The sequence below is a fragment of the Schistocerca piceifrons genome, chromosome 1 (genome assembly GCF_021461385.2).
Source record: "Schistocerca piceifrons isolate TAMUIC-IGC-003096 chromosome 1, iqSchPice1.1, whole genome shotgun sequence".
NCBI lineage: Eukaryota > Metazoa > Arthropoda > Insecta > Orthoptera > Acrididae > Schistocerca > Schistocerca piceifrons.
The window spans coordinates 283715245-283734030 of record NC_060138.1 but is presented as its reverse complement, the minus strand read 5'-3'; the positions used below and the strand labels follow the sequence as shown (position 1 = coordinate 283734030).

General features: G+C 43.0%; 1 protein-coding gene across 1 annotated transcript in view; it reads left to right on the top strand.

The window, feature by feature from the left end:
- Positions 1 to 18786, top strand: part of LOC124712193 — a 679509-nt gene that overhangs the window by 173040 nt on the left and 487683 nt on the right. The window contains exon 3 of the mRNA XM_047242521.1: positions 3210 to 3264. Within this exon, the coding sequence (XP_047098477.1) occupies positions 3210 to 3264 (55 nt within the window). The remainder of the gene's footprint in view (positions 1 to 3209; positions 3265 to 18786) is intronic.

Below are 18786 nucleotides of genomic sequence, written 5' to 3'. Positions count from 1 at the left end.
TTGTCCCTCATAAGCGCCTCAAGAGAGCGAGTGGGGTGCGCAAACACGTGAAACAGTGTGCCGGGAAGCTGCCAGCATTTGCTGCCAAATATCTCACCCCGGTGTCGCTGTTGGCCTCGGGGTTTACACATCACACTAACCAGGCCGATCTCTCCTCCTCTCAGACCAACGAAGTAGCTGTCTCATTTCTGACATTAAAGTAGCGTCTGTTAGAAGATATCTACATTACTATTCGTTGTATTTGGAGGGAGGTACAGCTGTCACATTTTCATATTGAATTTATACGTTTAGACAATGGTTTTCCATCATTAGCCTTTTCTCCTGATGGCGGGACAGTGGATGCAGCATTGATATCTTGCTACTACGAGTATTTGATCAATTTAAAATTGTATTATGTCGTTGAAGTCCTCTTCGAAAACTCTTCAAATACCAAAGAAAAACATATGTAGTAACCGGTAAAGAAATGCTGGTTTCATGATACGGAAGCTGTAAACGTTAACAATTGTTTGAGGACGTCAGAAAATTTGCTCCGTTATACGCAGTTACTTAGAAAGAATGCATCTCCATATCTTTACTTATTGAAGACGTATTTGGAGTGGCCTGTCTGAGCAAAAATGCAGGCTATTTAGTTCAATTACACATAGTTGTGTCAAAGGAAATAAAGGTTATTCGTTGATATTTTCGGTTTGCAGCGCATTTACCTAGTGCGTGATGCTTGTAATTTTAGCTATTGCCACATTCAGTGTGCGGCAGTCCACAAATGAGGAAAATATTGTGCGAACATTGTTATAAAAAGACAACTTACGTGGAAAAAGTGTTTATGAAATTCAAGGAAGAGAAAGTTCAAGTATTAAAATACTGAATGTAGTGGTACTGCATAGCCAGGAAATTAAAATTTCGATATTTTGAAATTAAAGTACTTGCAATGGTAACCAGTTTCTATGTGCTACAGTAGTGGAAATCAATGTAAAGGCATGCAGATTTGCAGGAAAATTAACGTATTGGTTGGAATAGTTGGCTCTGAGCACTATGGGACTTAACATCTTAGGTCATCAGTCCCCTAGAACTTAGAACTACTTAAACCTAACTAACCTAAGGACATCACACACATCCATGCCCGAGGCAGTATTCGAACCTGCGACCGTAGAAGTCCCGCGGTTCCGGACTGCAGCGCTAGAACCGCACGACCACCGCGGCCGGCTTGGAATAGTTGTGTACAGTGTGTATGCAGTAGTATGAGATCCAGTATACCGACAAATGCAGTCAAATGGTATAGCATTTGATGCCAGATGTACAGTATGTAACAAGACATCAATAATTCATGTGGTAGAGGGCGGAACTCGGTATAAAGGCAGTCGACTTGGTGGGGCATTAGTGTGTTCGTTCAAATGGCTCTGAGCACTATGGGACTTAGCATCTGTGGTCATCAGTCCCCTAGAACTTAGAACTACTTAAACCTAACTAACCTGAGGACATCACACACATCCATGTCCGAGGCAGGATTCGAACCTGCGACCGTAACTGTCGTGCGGTTCCAGACTGAAGCGCCTAGAACCGCTCGGCCACAAGGTCGGCAGTGTTTTGTACGTACTTTTCCTGCAGACAGGAAATAGACACCATTAGTGACAGTGCATATTGTGTTCATAAACCACGACTGTGATATAGCCACGCGGAATACAGTTATCGTGTAACGAAAAAGTAAAAATCGGTGCGTAGATAGAAATGGGACTCGCTAATCATCAGATCGCCAACAGGTTGAACCTTTCAAGTGCAGTTACATTCGGCCCACGATATGGTAAAAACGGAAAATATTGGCAAATAGAAAACTACCTGAGACATCGAAACGATTACTTTTGCACAAAGCACGGACCACAAACAGTTATTCTTCTCAATTTGTTGCGGATTTACAGTTGCAAGCAACTGCCAGACGTGTACGACAAATTTTGTCAAATGAAAGCATCTTACATTCAAAAAACGACTACAGAAACCTGCCCTTACACCCGAGCATAAGCAGGCTAGATTGGTGTTTCCTGAAAAATATATGTCATGGACTTGAGAATTGGATAAAGTGATCTTCAGTGATGAGAAGTGGCTTAATTTGGATAGCCTGGATGGATTTCAGTTTGATCGGCATGATTTGAGAACAGAGCAGCAATTAAGAATACGCAGAAATTGCTATAGAAGTATTATGATTTTGGCAGCATTTGCACTCGCGCATTGGTTAGGTGAACGCAAGAGTGAATTTGGTATTTACACTGAGATGTCAGAGACAGAATGGATTAGAATGTCTGAGGACCTAAGGGGCGAAAGTCTAATTTTTCAACAAGGTAATGCAATAATGTGCCTGTGCAAGTTTTTGCACAAAAAAAAGTGGTTTGAAGATAAAGATATCGATGTCTTGCCCTGGCTTGCACTTAGCTTGGATTTAAACTAGGTAGAAAACCTTTAGGGAATAATTGCAAGGCGCGTTTACCGCAAAGGAAGGAAATTTGAGGCCGTATGTGAGTTGAAAAGAGCGATACGGGAAACGCTAACAAAATTAATGCAGAGGAGAATTTTTGCGGTAATTAGGAAGAACAGAGATTGGATAAAGTAGTAGCGCAATAACACAACAGGACAATGAGTTCCTTTATAGCCGTTTCCATCCACGAAATACAAACGCCTTAGCTTGCTATTCGCGTTATGAAGGAAACTAATTCCGTCGTGACTGTTTCTGTTCTACATGTATCTACTACTTCTCAAAAAATCCGATACATTGTGTATCACTTTCGTAAGAACCCTGCCTTTATACAGATTACCACTACTGCACAACCTGCAAATCCTAAAAATTGTGTAAGCTTACTGTTTTATTGGTGATACTACACTTAGTGTAAAATATTTTTAGATGACCTGTCTGAATACCTGCGGTTGTCGGAGATGTCATCCGGCTGCACTCCCACAAGATGTCTGCACATTTTATATGTCACCAGAAACTTAAATTTCACATTATTATTATAATATGACCCTGAGATAAGTGTTATGAACTGCCTCTAGCCGTTATTAACCAATGGTACCTGATGCTCACGATCAGTAGTAAACAATTACTATTCAGTAAGCAACCGCTGCCACCCTCTAAGGTTAGCATTTGCAGGCAACGAAGCATTCTGGTTATTACTGTTGTCATTTTCTCGTCTGTTGCTATTTTAATTATAGCATAATTTTTCTTACAGATTTAAGAGTGGGCCACATTTCGCGGAAAAGGGAGGCGCCCTGGAGTCGGATGTGGTGAGTACTCTGTCATTATACCCTTTCCTGGTCTGGTTATAGTTCCTTCAACAGTTAACGCTAAAAACTGTGGAAATTATCTTTCTGTAACGAACGTGACGATAAGTTCAGCGGTAGGTGTAATTTTGTTCATTTGATCTGAAACTCAAGCGTGGACGATTACCCTTTTGCGAAATGCCTCATTTTAAATCCTGACTGGGCCATCCTACCAGTGTTCAAATCCATGGAAACTGCTTGACTTAGAGATAACTGCAGTGTTCGAAAAAGATCGCTCATGTCGTTACAGCGAATGGAAGACCCTGCGACTGAAATGTTGTCTGGTCTTCTACTGGTCGTGCAGCAGACATTGCAGGGCAGAACGGGGAGGGCATGCGCAATGTCAGCGTATTTGATCGCGGCCCCAGTGACTAGAATACTCGAACATCGGTGTCGAACAAGTTCTGGGCTTTTCACGTGCAGTGCACACGAGATAAGTTGGCCACTAAATGCGCAGAATGCGCCGTAGGAGAGGGGGCTATAGCCGTGGGGGTGGGGGCTCCGTCGGCAACAGCCACTGCACCATGGGGGACGTGCAGTTCCACAGCGGAAGCTACACACGAATGTATCTGTCGCATAACTTATAAGTTACGGATTGGCGAGTCTTGGAACGATGATATCAATAGATGCCAATACGAACAATAATTCAACAAATATGTACCCCCCTCTCCCAATCAGTCTAAAAAGTTAATTAGTAAAAAATAGAGAAAAATTAAGATGATGGATTTAGTGCTACAGGTGTCTTACACTGCGTACAACGCACACGCCATTCATGCATCACAGTCTCTGAAAAATTCTTCTGTCGGATGTTTCTCAATTAGTGTGTCAAAATGGCTTGAATGTCAGTTATGCCGTTAAAGTGTTGACGCTCCATGTGAATTTTTCTGCGCTTTTTCGTATTGTAGTACTTTAGTATTGATAAGACTTGTCAGTCATGATGATTTTTCCCAGGAAATAATTGTCTGTATTTGGCATTTCAGTCAAGCTGCGGCAGGCGTCCACACGCCGTTTTTGTTCAGGAGTCAAGGTGTGAGAGAGAAACTTTGCACTAATTTTTCTCTTCTTCGAAATATTCCGGAGACTGCCTTAAACATTTGACTAACGGGTGTTGTTCCATTGCAAATTTGTGACAGAATAACGTTGATACACTATGGCTGCACGTTCACTACTTAACAATGCCTGTTCACAACTGACTGGTGAATGCATATCAGTTGTTAGTTCGAATTCTGACAATAACAATTGCGCTGATTTAGTTGATACGCCAGAAATAAAATGTCTTGGAACACTTTAGCTGGACGGTGTAAGCATTCAAGGTCTGCAGTTTTGTACTAGACTATCGAGAAAGAAGTGGTTGTATAAGCAATGGATCAACTAAAGCAAAACATGATTGACCATGTATGGCTAGAAGGGAATCTCATAAAACAAAAATGGGGAAAAATGTAATGTAGCAGACAACTTTGCTCACTATGATATTGAAGAGGTAAGGTAAAGAACATGTGTCACCTTAAAATTATGGGTCGTCCCCTGATAACTTGTTCTGCATATAATCAGAAAATAAAATTTTCTTCTTGTTTTGCATCAGTTGAAAGCACTGAAGCATTGGGAAATATTTGTAACTGTAGTGTCCTGCGGTCGGCAGGAAAGAACTACAGCCAAGTTTGAACACATTTTATTTAACTACAACGCCTTCTTGGCTTGCAGTAATTTCCAAATTCAAGAACAACAAGAATCACAGTAATTCCTGTGGTGGCAAACGCCAGTTAAAAGTTACAAGACAATGAAAAGAGGTAATAACAAACAAAATAATACGCTACACAATACGAGGTGGCGTTGCGCCCAGCAAGCCGGCCGATGTGGCCGTGCGGTTCTAAACGCTTCAGTTTGGAACCGCGTGTCCGCTACGGTCGCAGGTTCGAATCCTGCCTCGGGCATGGATGTGTGTGATGTCCTTAGGTTAGTTAGGTTTAAGTAAAGTTCTAGGGGACTGATGACCTCAGAAGTTAAGTCCCATAGTGCTCAGAGCCATTTGAACCATTTTTTGCGCCCAGCAAGATACAAATTTCTACAGAAGACTACGGCGAGTGTCTAATGGGCTAGAGCCGGCGTAGGTATTGGCTGGAGCTGTCCTAGCTGTAGGTACACACTGCCGGTCTGACTCTGCTGGTGTGCTTATAACACCCACACTGCGGAGTGTTACACTACTCACATTAGTTCCAATTGGTGGATCTCTTGTCACATGGCTTTTCACGAAGTAGTGCACCGTGTTTATGGAAAGTCTGTTGATGCTTACATTCACTGGCGATGTTTTGATATGAGCTCTTGAAGGGAGGTCGGTAGCCCACCTTGTTTGTCTGTTGTGCGGGCCCTCTATCTGATAAGGGGTCGTTGTGACAGTAACTAAGTTTTGCTCCCTTCCTCCTTTATTCTATTTGTTGAGTGGGTTGTTGCAGCCCTCTGAATTTTCAATGAGATTTTTGCTTCCTCGTTTGTCTCTTCCGACAGAAATTCAGCGGCATTATATATCTACACAATCACACATACCTGATCATGAGAAACGATCCCTGCATGTACAGTTTGCAAATACTGCAGTATCATGCTCTGTAGTTACGAGGTAGAAACGGGAAAGCTTATTGTGTGCAATCGGCAAGCGACAGCCCGGAGAGGCGGCCACCCCTTTGGAAGAATGGGATGGAATCGTCTAGCGCTCACGACGAGAGTGCGTGTCTACGCCGGACCACCTTATTTAGCACGAAGTACTTGGCTCTGAGCACTATGGGACTTAACATCTATGGTCATCAGTCCCCTAGAACTTAGAACTACTTAAACCTAACTAACCTAAGGACATCACACAACACCCAGTCATTATGAGGCAGAGAAAATCCCTGACCCCGCCGGGAATCGAACCCGGGAACCCGGGCGCGGGAAGCGAGAACGCTACCGCACGACCACGAGCTGCGGACGCACGAAGTACCTGTATTAGGGGAAAACCCCTGTGCAACGAAGTGTTGATAACAGATTTTGTCTTCGATGCTACCTGATGGTAACAGCGATTGAAGGGGCCACTGTGCTTTCAATTAAATGGGGGACAGCAGTAATTGTGGACAGCCTTACTGTCCAGAACAGGCACCTCACCCTGAGGTATAGATGCTTCTGCCCCACGCATATACCTCTTCTCACCACACGTCACTGGGTACAAATAGTTGCTTCTATGCAGAAAAACTACGGTTGGAGAAACGACGCATGGACTAAGGAATCGCAGTACTCGCTGTTTGCCGGTGATGGCAGTGAACGAGTGCGTCGAAAATGAATTAGGTGATGATGCTCCCCAATTCCCAACAGGGCACCGTTCAGGCATTCTCTTGTGTTTGTGTGTGTGTGTGTGTGTGTGTGTGTGTGTGTGTGTGTGTGTGTGTGTGTGTGTGTGGGTGGGTGGGCGGGGGGGGGGGGGGCGTTTACATGGTACGAAGTGTGACTTTAACAAATATGAACGAGACGGCATGCGTTTGCGATAGAGCCGGAAGTCTCCCTCCTCAGCACGCTCTGTGGGATGTCGGGCTATACATTGGAGGATCCGTAATTGCGGTTACAAGTCCATGCCGTAAACATAACTGAATAAAAAAGAATTTATTTAATACGTAAATCGTGATGGAACGGGTCTCCAGGTCGGGCTCTCCATCACGGGTGAGAAATATACGGAGGCTCACTGTTAGCAATGCTAAGTGGACGTTTCAGGGAAGCACTAAACCAAGGCCTAAGAAATTAACTGAAATGTGCTGTACGGGCAAATTGTTACAAAAGTTGTCAGCTCCTGCTGGGGACCCACGTTGCAGCACAGTGATAGCTGTCAGTGGCAGGACGATCGACCTTAGGACACGGTTTCATTTTCGTGCTGCTCGCAAGAATTCACGGAACACAAAAACGAATGCTCGGCGTCGCTTAGGGAGGTGCAAACAACGTTGTCATTGTACTGTGGAAGAAGGGAGGAAAGTTTGATGAAGTGCTGAGTCACGGTGCGTGACGGAGCAGCTGGATAAGCGTCAATGGACTCTCGCGAACGCTTGGGGGAATGTTTAGTGACGGCAGTGAAACGTGATGAGGCTGGTCTCATGGTCCTGAGATCTTTTTTGTCTGTTTATTCTCGGACCATTAGTTTTCGTCGATGGAAAAACAAACACAGAGGATTATAAAAAAGTTTATAAAGCAGTAAGCTTTCCATGGTGCCAGCTGGAAACCGGACGTTTTCTGTATTATAATACACTTGTCTGCAACGTGCTGGATTTTCGGGACCAGGTTACCAAAATCCCCGGCTTTCCTTGGGATGAAATAGAGCATCGGTGCTGTGGGCCATCATTTTGCGCTTCAACATCGTCGTGACTAATAGTCAAACTTCAGGAAGGATTCCACCTGCAGTGCCCCAGGACGTTCTGAAAAGGCTTCCTCGGAATTAAACTTTTTAAAAATATCAAAACTAGATTTTGCATGGTGTTACTTACATGTTTGGCATCTTTGGAACTAACAGTTGGAATGAGTGTGTGAATATATTTGGTAATACAGTGGAGATTAGATGTGTATCGAGAGAGAGAGAGAGAGAGAGAGAGAGAGAGAGAATCGACTGTTGAATCTCAGAGCCGGTTAAAATGCGTAGAACTGTAATTTAGTCCAGCGGCGAATGATTTAATATCTCTGCTAAACGAGAGAACAGCAAGCGTGCGAGTCTGTGTTAAGACACGCTTAGCTGGCGGTGAGGTGTCGACTGCAGTGGAGAGCATGACCCGCAAAACAAAAGCGAATCAGGCAATAAATTTCGCAGCGTTGCTCTTCCTGGAAGAGATGGAAAAAAAAGACATGTGATGAGAAATGAAAACGGATATCAGAATCGATTGGTCGACGAGGTCAGCAAGGTACCTCCAAAGCGCTTCTTACACAAAGGATCTAGACTCTGGACGTCACCGACTTCGACGAACTTCGCCATACTAATAGAAGACTATTCGAAAGTATTTTTTTATTTTTATTTTATAAAGTTCGTACAGTTCCAAGTGATTTGCAATAGGTCGTGGACTTTTGGGAAAAATAGAAACCGAATTGTATAAACCATTTCAGATAGCAGGCCGGAGTGGCCGTGCGGTTCTAGGCGCTACAGTCTGGAGCCGAGCGACCGCTACGGTAGCAGGTTCGAATCCTGCCTCGGGCATGGATGTGTGTGATGTCCTTAGGTTAGTTAGGTATAATTAGTTCTAAGTTCTGGGCGACTGATGACCTCAGAAGTTAAGTCCAATAGTGCTCAGAGCCATTTTTGAACTATTTCAGATCAATTATTTTCGAGAGTCCCTCGACTAGTACGACGAAGTTCGCCGAAATCGATAGGTTACATGATATACTACAGAGCTCACTGTTGTAGACCCGCAGAGAATGTACAGAATTTTATACGGTTTTCAGCTGAATAGAAGGCAACGCATCAAAACTCATCTGCAGAAAGTCGTACAAGCAATAACATAACTGGAGGCAGTATTATACATTCTTGCAACTGGATAGTGTTTAAGGTCTCTGACACAGGTCACAGCTCTCCCCACTGGGGAAAGCAGCTGTCTAGAGGACATTTCACATTCCAGAATCAATCGCGGGGCACAGAAGCAAAATATTTGAGCTTTATTAGTGCCGCAATTTGAAGAGGGACCATTTACTGATGAACGATTTTTGACTTCTTCCATTAGATGTATCAAATTTTATCTTAGAATATTTTCCACGATTCTCGCTTTGCTATTTAAGATATTCTGGTGTTTTCCTGTAATAGACTTGAACATTACCAATCAGTAGATCAATACACGTAAAAAGTGACTGACCATCAATACCCGAGAATTAGTGTTCATCTCTCCCAAACGCTTAGGAGTGATGGCCAACTTTTAAACTGTACCTCGTTAAAATTTTGATAGGTGTTTAGAAGTTAAACTAATTGAATGAACTCTGCACTTACGCAGTTAAAGGACATTAGCAACCTCTTTCAACTTTCACGTTTAGGCCTACAAAATAACGTAAATGCATGCTGATTATGAAATTTCTCAACAGCACAATAACGTTTTCGTTGTTTCAGTGCACAGATCTTTACTGCAGCAGGAAACAGTACAATTGCAACGTACTGAACTGACTGGAGATACAACTCCATTTGGTCGTATGTTTTTGAGAATATAGCGCCTAGCATTTCTTCCCCATGGCCATCTGAGACTACTTTCCCGTACTGATTCTGGGGCTGGAAGGGGGATTGAGTGGAAAAATGGCAGGGGCAGGCAATACTGATGCCGCGTGTAGTAGTGAAAAGATTAGAACGATAATGGATGAGATGGAGTACAGCATCGAGCCAATAAAAATACTGGTGACCATGAAAGAAAAAAAACTGCTTATTTAGTGACGAGACCAGCTGTTTATCTTTACTTATATTGTTGTGTTGTTGTTGTTGTTGTGGTCTTCAGTCCTGAGACTGGTTTAATGCAGCTCTCCATGCTACCCTATCCTGTGCAAGCTTCTTCATCTCCCACTACTTACTGCATCCTACATCCTTCTGAATCTCCTTAGTGTATTCATCTCTTGGTCTCCCTCTACTATTTTTACCCTCCACGCTGCCCTCCAATGCTAAATTTGTGATCCCTTGATGCCCCAGAACATGCGTAACATGTCCTACCGACCGGTCCCTTCTTCTTGTCAAGCTGTGGCACAAACTCCTCTTCTCCCCAATTCTATACAATACCTCCTCATTAGTTATGTGATCTACCCATCTAATCTTCAGCATTCTTCTGTAGCACCACATTTCGAAAGCTTCTATTCTCTTCTTGTCCAAACTAGTTATCGTCCATGTTTCACTTCCATACATGGCTACACTCCACACAAATACTTTCAGAAACGACTTCCTGGCACTTAAATCTAAACTCGATGTTAACAAATTTCTCTTCTTCAAAAATGCTTTCCTTGCCATTGCCAGTCTACATTTTATATCCTCTCTACTTCGACCATCATCAGTTATTTTGTTCCCCAAATAGCAAAACTCATTTACTACTTTAAACGTCTCAGTTCCTAATCGAATTTCTGCAGCATCACCCGATTTAATTCGACAACATTCCATTATCCTCGTTTTGTTTTTGTTGATGTTCATCTTATATCCTCCCTTCAAGACACTGCCCATTCCGTTCAACTGCTTTTCCAAGTCCTTTGCTGTTTCTGACAGAATTACAATGTCATCGGCGGACCTCAAAGTTTTTATTTCTTCTCCACGGATTTTAATACCTACTCCGAATTTTTCTTTTGTTTCCTTTACTGTTTGTTCAATATACAGATTGAATAACGTCGGGGAGAGGGTACAACCCTGTCTCACTCCCTTCCCAACCACTGCTTCCCTTTCATGCCCCTCGACTCTTATAACTGCCATCTGGTTTCTGTACAAATTGTAAATAGCCTTTCGCTCCCTGTATTTTATCCCTGCCACTTTTAGAATTTGAAAGAGAGTATTCCAGTCAACATTGTCAAAACATTTCTCTAAGTCTACAAATGCTAGAAACGTAGGTTTGCCTTCCTTAATCTTCCTTCTAAGATAAGTCGTAAGGTCAGTATTGCCTCACGGGTTCCAATATTTCTATGGAATCAAAACTGATCTTCCCCGAGGTCGGCTGCTACCAGTTATTCCATTCGTTTAAGCCCAAAAATTCTCTATTCATCGTGTAGCAGAAAGTGACTACGAATACTGTTAATAGCCAAGAACTGTATGACGCTACACAATTGTGAGCTCCACTGTTGGCAAACACGGAGATAAACGCAACAATGGTATTTTCGGTATGTGAACAAGCCCAAAGTGAAGTGGCTGACCTGTGGCGGCGAGCTGCGTGGCAGGTTCGGGCTGAGCCAGGGTCGGTTTTACGTGGAGGCCGGGTCAACGGGCCCTGAGAGCCGAGGTGCGCGGCTGTCGGTTTCCCTCCTGCTTACTTCGCCTTCGCCTTGAACCAGTGTGCGGGCCGGCCGGCGGCGTGGGAAAGCCGGAATGCGGCGACAGACGTGAATGAGCTCTGGCTGCCGGGCGGGTGGCAGCCGCTGCAGGCGCTACATCCCGCCCACGCACCGCCGGCGCCAGCGGAAGTACTGTGCGTGCTGGAGTCCAATTATTGAAGTCATTTATCTGTCTTTATTGGTGGCCCATCACAGAGCTATCTAGGTCAATCGTTTCTTTTTACGTTTTTGGCTTTATTCCTTAAAGCAGCAACATAGTGTATACTTACGACCTCGGTCTATGCTCAGAAGCGTGCGTCGTTCTGCACTTGTTTCTTCTAAGAACTAGTAATAAGTTAACTACTACCAATTTATGCGTCAAACCTACCCTTCGCATGATATTACAAGACGTCTGCTTCGTGACTGTATTGACGCAGAAATAGAAAAATATATCTAGTCTTTCATAAGTGGCATGGTCTACATCCGTCGCCGTATTGTCTCTTAACATTCGTTTCAGTCTACTTCGTACAAATTTTTTTAGTAAATACACTACTGGCCATTAAAATTGCTAAATCACGAAGATGACGTGCTACAGACGCGAAATTTAACCGACAGGAAGAAGAAGCTGTGATATGCAAATGATTAGATTTTCAGAGCATTCACACAAAGTTGGCGCCGGCGGCGACACCTACAACGTGCTGACACGAAGAAAGTTTCCAACCGATTTCTCATACACAAACAGCAGTTGACCGGCGTTGCCTGGAGAAACGTTGTGATGCCTCGTGTAAGGAGGAGAAATGCGTAGCCTATCGCGATTGCGGTTTATCGTATCGCAACATTGCTGCGCGCGTTGGTCGAGATCCAATGAGTGTTAGCAGAAAAGGGAATCGGTGGGTTCAGGAGGGTAATACGGAACGCCGTGCTGGATCCCAACGGCCTCGTATCACTAACAGTCGAGATCGTGCAGCCACGTCCCGATCCCTGAGTCAACAGATGGGGACGTTTGCAAGACAACAACCATCTGCACGAACAGTTCGACGACGTTTGCAGCAGCATGGACTATCAGCTCGGACACCATGGCTGCGGTTACCCTTGACGCTGCATCACAGACAGTAGCGCCTGCGATGGTGTACTCAACGACGAACCTGGGTGCACGAATGGCAAAACGTCATTTTTTTGAATGAATCCAGGTTCTGGTTACAGCATCGTGATGGTTGCATCCGTGTTTTGGGACATCGCGGTGAATGCACATTCGAAGCGGTATCCGTCATCGCCATACTGGCGTATCACCCGGCGTGATGGTATGGGCTGCCATTGGTTACACGTCTCGGTCACCTCTTGTTCGCATTTACGGCACTTTGAACAGTGGACGTTACATTTCAGATGTGTTACGACCCGTGGCTCTACCCTTCATTCGATCCCTGCGAAACCCTACATTCAGCAGGATAGTGCACGACCGCATGTTGCAGGTCCTGTACGGGCCTAACTGGATACAGAAAATGTTCGACTGCTGTCCTGGCCAGCACATTCTCCAGATCTCTCACCAATTGAAAACGTCTGGTCAATGGTGGCCGAGCAACCGGCTCGTCACAATACGCCAGTCACTACTCTTGATGAACTGTGGTTACGTGTTGAAGCTGCATGGGCAGCTGTACCTGTACACGCCATCCAAGCTCTGTTTGACTCAATGCCCAGGCGTATTAAGGCTGTTATTACGGCCAGCGGTGGTTTTTATGGGTACTGATTTCCCCGGATCTATGCACCCAAACTGCGTGAAAATGTAATCACATGTCAGTTCTAGTATAATATAATTGTCCAATGAATACCCGTTTATCATCTGCATTTCTTCTTGGTGTAGCAATTTTAATGCCCGTAGTCTACGTAGCTGAGAAAGCGTACCCCTGAAAGTCCCCAACGCTTCACTACTTGAACCAATGTAATTTCAAAAGCGTTGTTTTGTGTTTTACTTTTACTATAAATATCGTGCAGAAATAAGGATTCTACAGAATGAAATCGGCTAAGGAGCCCCTAGAAAGGAACGCAGTAAACGAAACAGCCTTTCCTTTCTTTTTCGTCAGTCTCCCAACTAGCTTCATGCGGATCACTGCGGCTTTTCTCTACTGCGTCAACCTCTCCATCACAGAATAGCCCTGCCACCCAACATCCTCAATTATTCGTTCGATCCATTCGATGTATTGCAATCTACGTCGGTCTCTACTGTTTTTATCCTCTATGTGTTCCTCCAATACCAATGAAACCTTTTTCCTAATTTCTTAATATATTTCCCATCATCTTTTCCCCTCCTCTGGTCAGGATATTCCATACCTGATTTCCCACACAAATTGTTTGAGGAACCTCCTCATGTCTTAGCTTATCAGTTCACCTGATTTTCAACATTCCTGTGTAACACACATCTCAGGCACTTCGATTCTCTTCTGTTCCGGTCCTCCCATAGTCCATGTTTCACTACCACACAATACTTTATGACAGAAGCACATTCTCAGAAATTTCTTCTTCAAATACCGGTCAATGTTTGATACTAATTGACTTCTTTTGTCAGATACGCCCTCTTTTCTTGTACCAGTCCGCTTGTTATATCTTCATTTCTTCGTCCGTCATCAGTTATATTGCATCATAAGTAGAATTTCTTCACTTCTTCGAGGATCCCAATTTTAATGAGAACTTTATCGCAAATTTCATTTCTGCTACCCCTAATTACCTTCGTCTTTCTTCGGTTTACTCTGCGTGCTTATTAGACTGTTCATCCTGTACTACAGGTCCTCTAATACCTCTCTCACTGACTAAGGATAGTAGTGTCATCAATGCATCTTATCAGTGATATCCCACTCTTGAACAATCCTTTTAATCCCGTTATCATCTCTTCAATGTATAGATTGAACAGTAGGGGCAAAAATACTTCTTTCTTGGTCCTCCCTCCTTATTTTTCGCTCTTGCTTCTCGTACATACCGTATATTACCCATCTCTCCATATATTGTACACCTACTTATCTTAGGAAGGAAGATTAGCTTTTAATATACGGTCATCGACGAGGTCATTCGATATGGAACAGTAGCTTAGGTAGGGCAAGGGTGGGGAAGGGAACCGAGAGTTTCAAAGGAACCATACGCTGTTTCCCTAACCGATAAATGGCCGTAGGGATGCTTCACTGATGCGAGTCCAATATTTTAACAAATAGGCCGTGTCACTGGATAGACCTTTCGTAGTAACACTCGAGAGTTAGACTCTGCTCAATGGACAAATGTAAAGTGAAATACGCGGGGTGTCAAAAACACCGACAAGCTTTAGGAGCAGATTCCTTACAACAAGAGAAGAAAAAATGTCTAGTAAAAAAGGGCTCTAAAATGCATACCTTAAGACCTATGAGCCCTTTTTCAATGAAAGGGACGTGTTTCACACTAGCGAAGATGAAGAAATGCTCATAGCTCTTAAAGTACACATTTTAGACTTTATGTTTTCTGGACATGTTTTTCTGGTTTGGTCCTTACTACAGCCTCTCAAAAGGTGGAAAGCTAAGTAGTCACAGTAGAAGAGGTATGTTTCGTAGTATCGAAGGTGAATGAGTGCTCATAGCTCTTAAGATATGCATTTTAGAGCCCATGTTCCTGTCACTATACTTTTTATATGTTTTTTGGGACCCCTGTAGAAAGCAGCGACCACCACTTATGAAATATTTCGCAGCTATCTGTATCAATATTTAATTTACTATTCAATCACGACAACTTCAGCAGCCATAATGGATGAGCTTAATTTATTGCTAACGTGCCAAATAATTAGAACAATGCTCACATTTCGGAATTGTAAACTTAATTACAGTAACCGTCCTTGGTATAAGATTAAACAAAAAGGCTCTTTCTGAAAACTTAGCTCCAACTGTATAAGGATAGAAATAATTTATAAATTATAGAGGTCGTCCTTTTTTAGATTTTATTACGCAAATACAGATTTCGGCTAGTAGCTAGCCATTCTCAATGCACTGTTTTCTATTCTCAATGTATGTAAGCCCCTGTTGTTTGGGCTTCAGTACAGTTCTTTGAATACTCAAGGAACAGTGACTGACGCCCGAACAACAGGGGCTTACATACATTGAGAATAGAAAATAGTGCATTGAGAATGGCTAGCTACTAGCCGAAATCTGGATTTGCGTAACAAAATCTAAAAAAGGGCTATTGATTGCTGCACTCTCTGATTTATAAGTCACATAACAGTCGCTGAGGTAACCTGATAGAAAAAATTAGCTGGCACATTTCTGCCAATACAGAAAATGCTCAGTATGAATGGGATGAAGAAATAGTTCGTAAGTGACTGATCGCAGCCATCTGTTTTAGATTTCATTTAATAAGCACTAACAGAAATCTGCAGTTACCGTAATGGATAGGGTTAATTAGTAAGATAAAGTATATCGACCTACGGAGAAAATTACAGTTTTTCTAAGTGTTTGCAGTTGCAGAAAGCTCTTCTTGCAACAAGTGATCTCATCTGCCTGACATCCTTCTCTGGGAACGGACCCTCTGCTTTAGGCATCTGAACATAAAGCCCAAAAACACTTTATTTACTCTTCCCCTGTATTCATTCGTGTGCCTACATATTTCGCTTATTACGTTCGATTTCCGTGTTTTCAGTTCATACAACATGTCTGAAGGACAGTCGACATATAACTCCACATTTAGGCAAGCACTGTAACGGATGCTGTCATCGAGCCCGCGACCTCCAGCAGAGGAGTCCAGGGTCCACGGAGGCCGGCGACGGAAGCTGAGAATGGGCTGCTGACCGGTGCGCCGCCCACAAGAAACGGAGAGAGCGCGCGACCGCCGGCCGCGCCGTACCTCACCTCTGCCGCGCCGTTAATTGACATTAATGAACGCTACGCAACTGCCGTCAGTCTCGATACGTTTCCCGCAAAACTCACTAACTGAGCCGGCCATCGCTAAGAAGCCCGTAACGGTAGACCCGAGGCCTACTGGACGACGCGAGACACTAGTTACGCGTTACTTAATTTACCAATAGCGTTTACTAATAATTTCTCCTCTAAAATCTTTGAAGAGTTGGAAGCTGCCCTCGATAGCACTCTGAAGGAACTTGACACGAATTACGAGCGCTATTCGGAAAGAAGGGTCGGATCGGTCGTGAAATGGAAACCACTGTGAAAATCAAAAATGTTGTTTTCAGCAGTTTGCTACACTTGCCGACTACTTCTTTACGTAGTCGTCGCTCCAACTGATACATCTGTCGTAGCATTGCGTGAAAAATGGTTCAAATGGCTCTGAGCACTATGGGACTTAACATCTATGGTCATCAGTCCCCTAGAACTTAGAACTACTTAAACCTAACTAACCTAAGGACATCACACAACACCCAGTCATCATGAGGCAGAGAAAAATCCCTGACTCCACCGGGAATCGAACCGTTGCGTGAAGTTTCCAGTACCCTCCTCATAGAAGGCAGCCGCCTATGCTTTCCGTGCCAAAATGTTGTCTTCCTAGCCAGCGGTTCACGTGAGCGGAGATAAAACGCAGAGGGAGCCAGTTACGAGTTTTGGTGTGCGGTGATCAAACATTTCCGATCGAAAACGCTACAAGGACACCTTCATTTCCCCTGCAGAGTGCAGTCGAGAATTGTCGCGAAGAAGGAAACGCCTGGCAGTTACGTTATGTGGGCTGCATGACATCAAGCGAAATCTCTCACCAGATCCTCATATTTGGCCGGAGATACTACTTACCTAGCCATCTTTACTTGCTCACTGTGCGCTTAGAACAGAAAATAGCGACGTCATGCAATCGACGGGCATACTAGAGACACTGCCCAACACATCCTTGGAAAGTTTCATTGGATTTTGACTATGGTTTCCCTTTTGCACCCGATCGGACCTTACTTACCGAATAGCCCTCGTACAAGACTTGTAACGCAAAGCCTTCAACTTTTATGCTTCTGACTGCCTGTATGAAACCATTGTGTGAGACTATGTGAAACTTCCGTGTTTGGATTTCCAATGTGTACACTTGTGTACATTTTATGCAGCTTCTGTGAACTTGGTTGATGTATAATTATATTAACTTCAGGCGTAATATTTATATTTGAATTTCTAGTACATAATCTTTTAATTGTATTTTAACCAACTAGTGTTTGCAAACGTAGCTGTGCAAGTTTTTTGCATCGTGACCGTAAAAATAACTGAGTATGAAGCGTATCTATCCATTACTATGAATGAAAAACATTATGACATTTTTTTTAAACACAGTGCTCTAAATACGATATTACGTTTGGCCTAACAGCTGTTATTGATAAATGTACTGCAGCTTAAGTCAATCTCAGTTTGTGCAAAATGAATAAACACTCGTTGTTCCCTAAACGCACTAAACAAAGTCCGAACTCTCCTGTGCAACAACGAAAATGTAGCTCTTCTCCCAGAGTATGCCTACATTGCTTACGATCACCTGCAACAAGGGGAACAAGAAGAAATGACGCTGCTTCTGATCTTACATAAGTAAATCTCGCTAGTTGCAGTATGTGTAGGAACATGGTGAAAGACCCTAGATATGGTAAAGTTAATATTTATTAAAAAACCAAACAGCGATAACAACAGAATCAAAGACCGACCATAAGCGTCGGCAAAGACACTCATTATGAACGCGCTGACCAATGAACAATAAACATCATTCACTTTTCTGTACATGATTTTGTTTCGCTATCTCATATGTAGAAGGATGGTTGAAATGCATTGCTCGGGGTATGACGTGCTACGGGTGTTTTGTATTATATGTGATTCTGAATAAGAGAAGCCTTAATAACAGTATTAAGTATTTTTATTGAAGTAAAGCCAAGTTGGGGGGAATTTCCTTCATGTTTTATATCATCTTGAGAGGCACTTGTGTTCCCTGGAGTCGGCTGCCTGCATCTACCACTGGAATGTAGAAAAGGTAGTCCACGGTCATGTTTTCGCAAGATTAACAAGAAGGAGAAGCTTTCAGAAACACAGAACTTTTAATAATAATGCAAATGCACTATCCTTTAATTCCTTCCTTTTAATTATGTATCTTTTTATTATTAATATGACACAAGTGCTAGTAAACCAAGCGCCGTTAGAACATTCACTGTGCCCAGATAATCGTACTTAAAAACTTTTGAATAGGTAAGTGGAATGTGAACGTCCAAGCAGGAATAGCTTCAAAACTGTTGTGATTTAGTTGGGCATTAATCTGATCTACTAACACGAACAGAATTAGAAAATATGAATATGTCTACAATGATCATTGTTATTAAGTTACTGTGATTTGGATATAAAGTAGAAAGATCAGGCATTAAAGCTTTTACAAAACTTTATCTTACGTACAGTACTTTAAACAGAAAAGGGTGAAGAGTGATGTGATGCCTTCTTAAGATAATGCATATTATGAAGGACCTAACCGACAATATTCTAACAGTCAAAACACAAGTTGCAATACTGAAAACGTTTAAACCGAAAATGCTTCCTAAACGACATTCCATTTCCCGCACTATTAGCA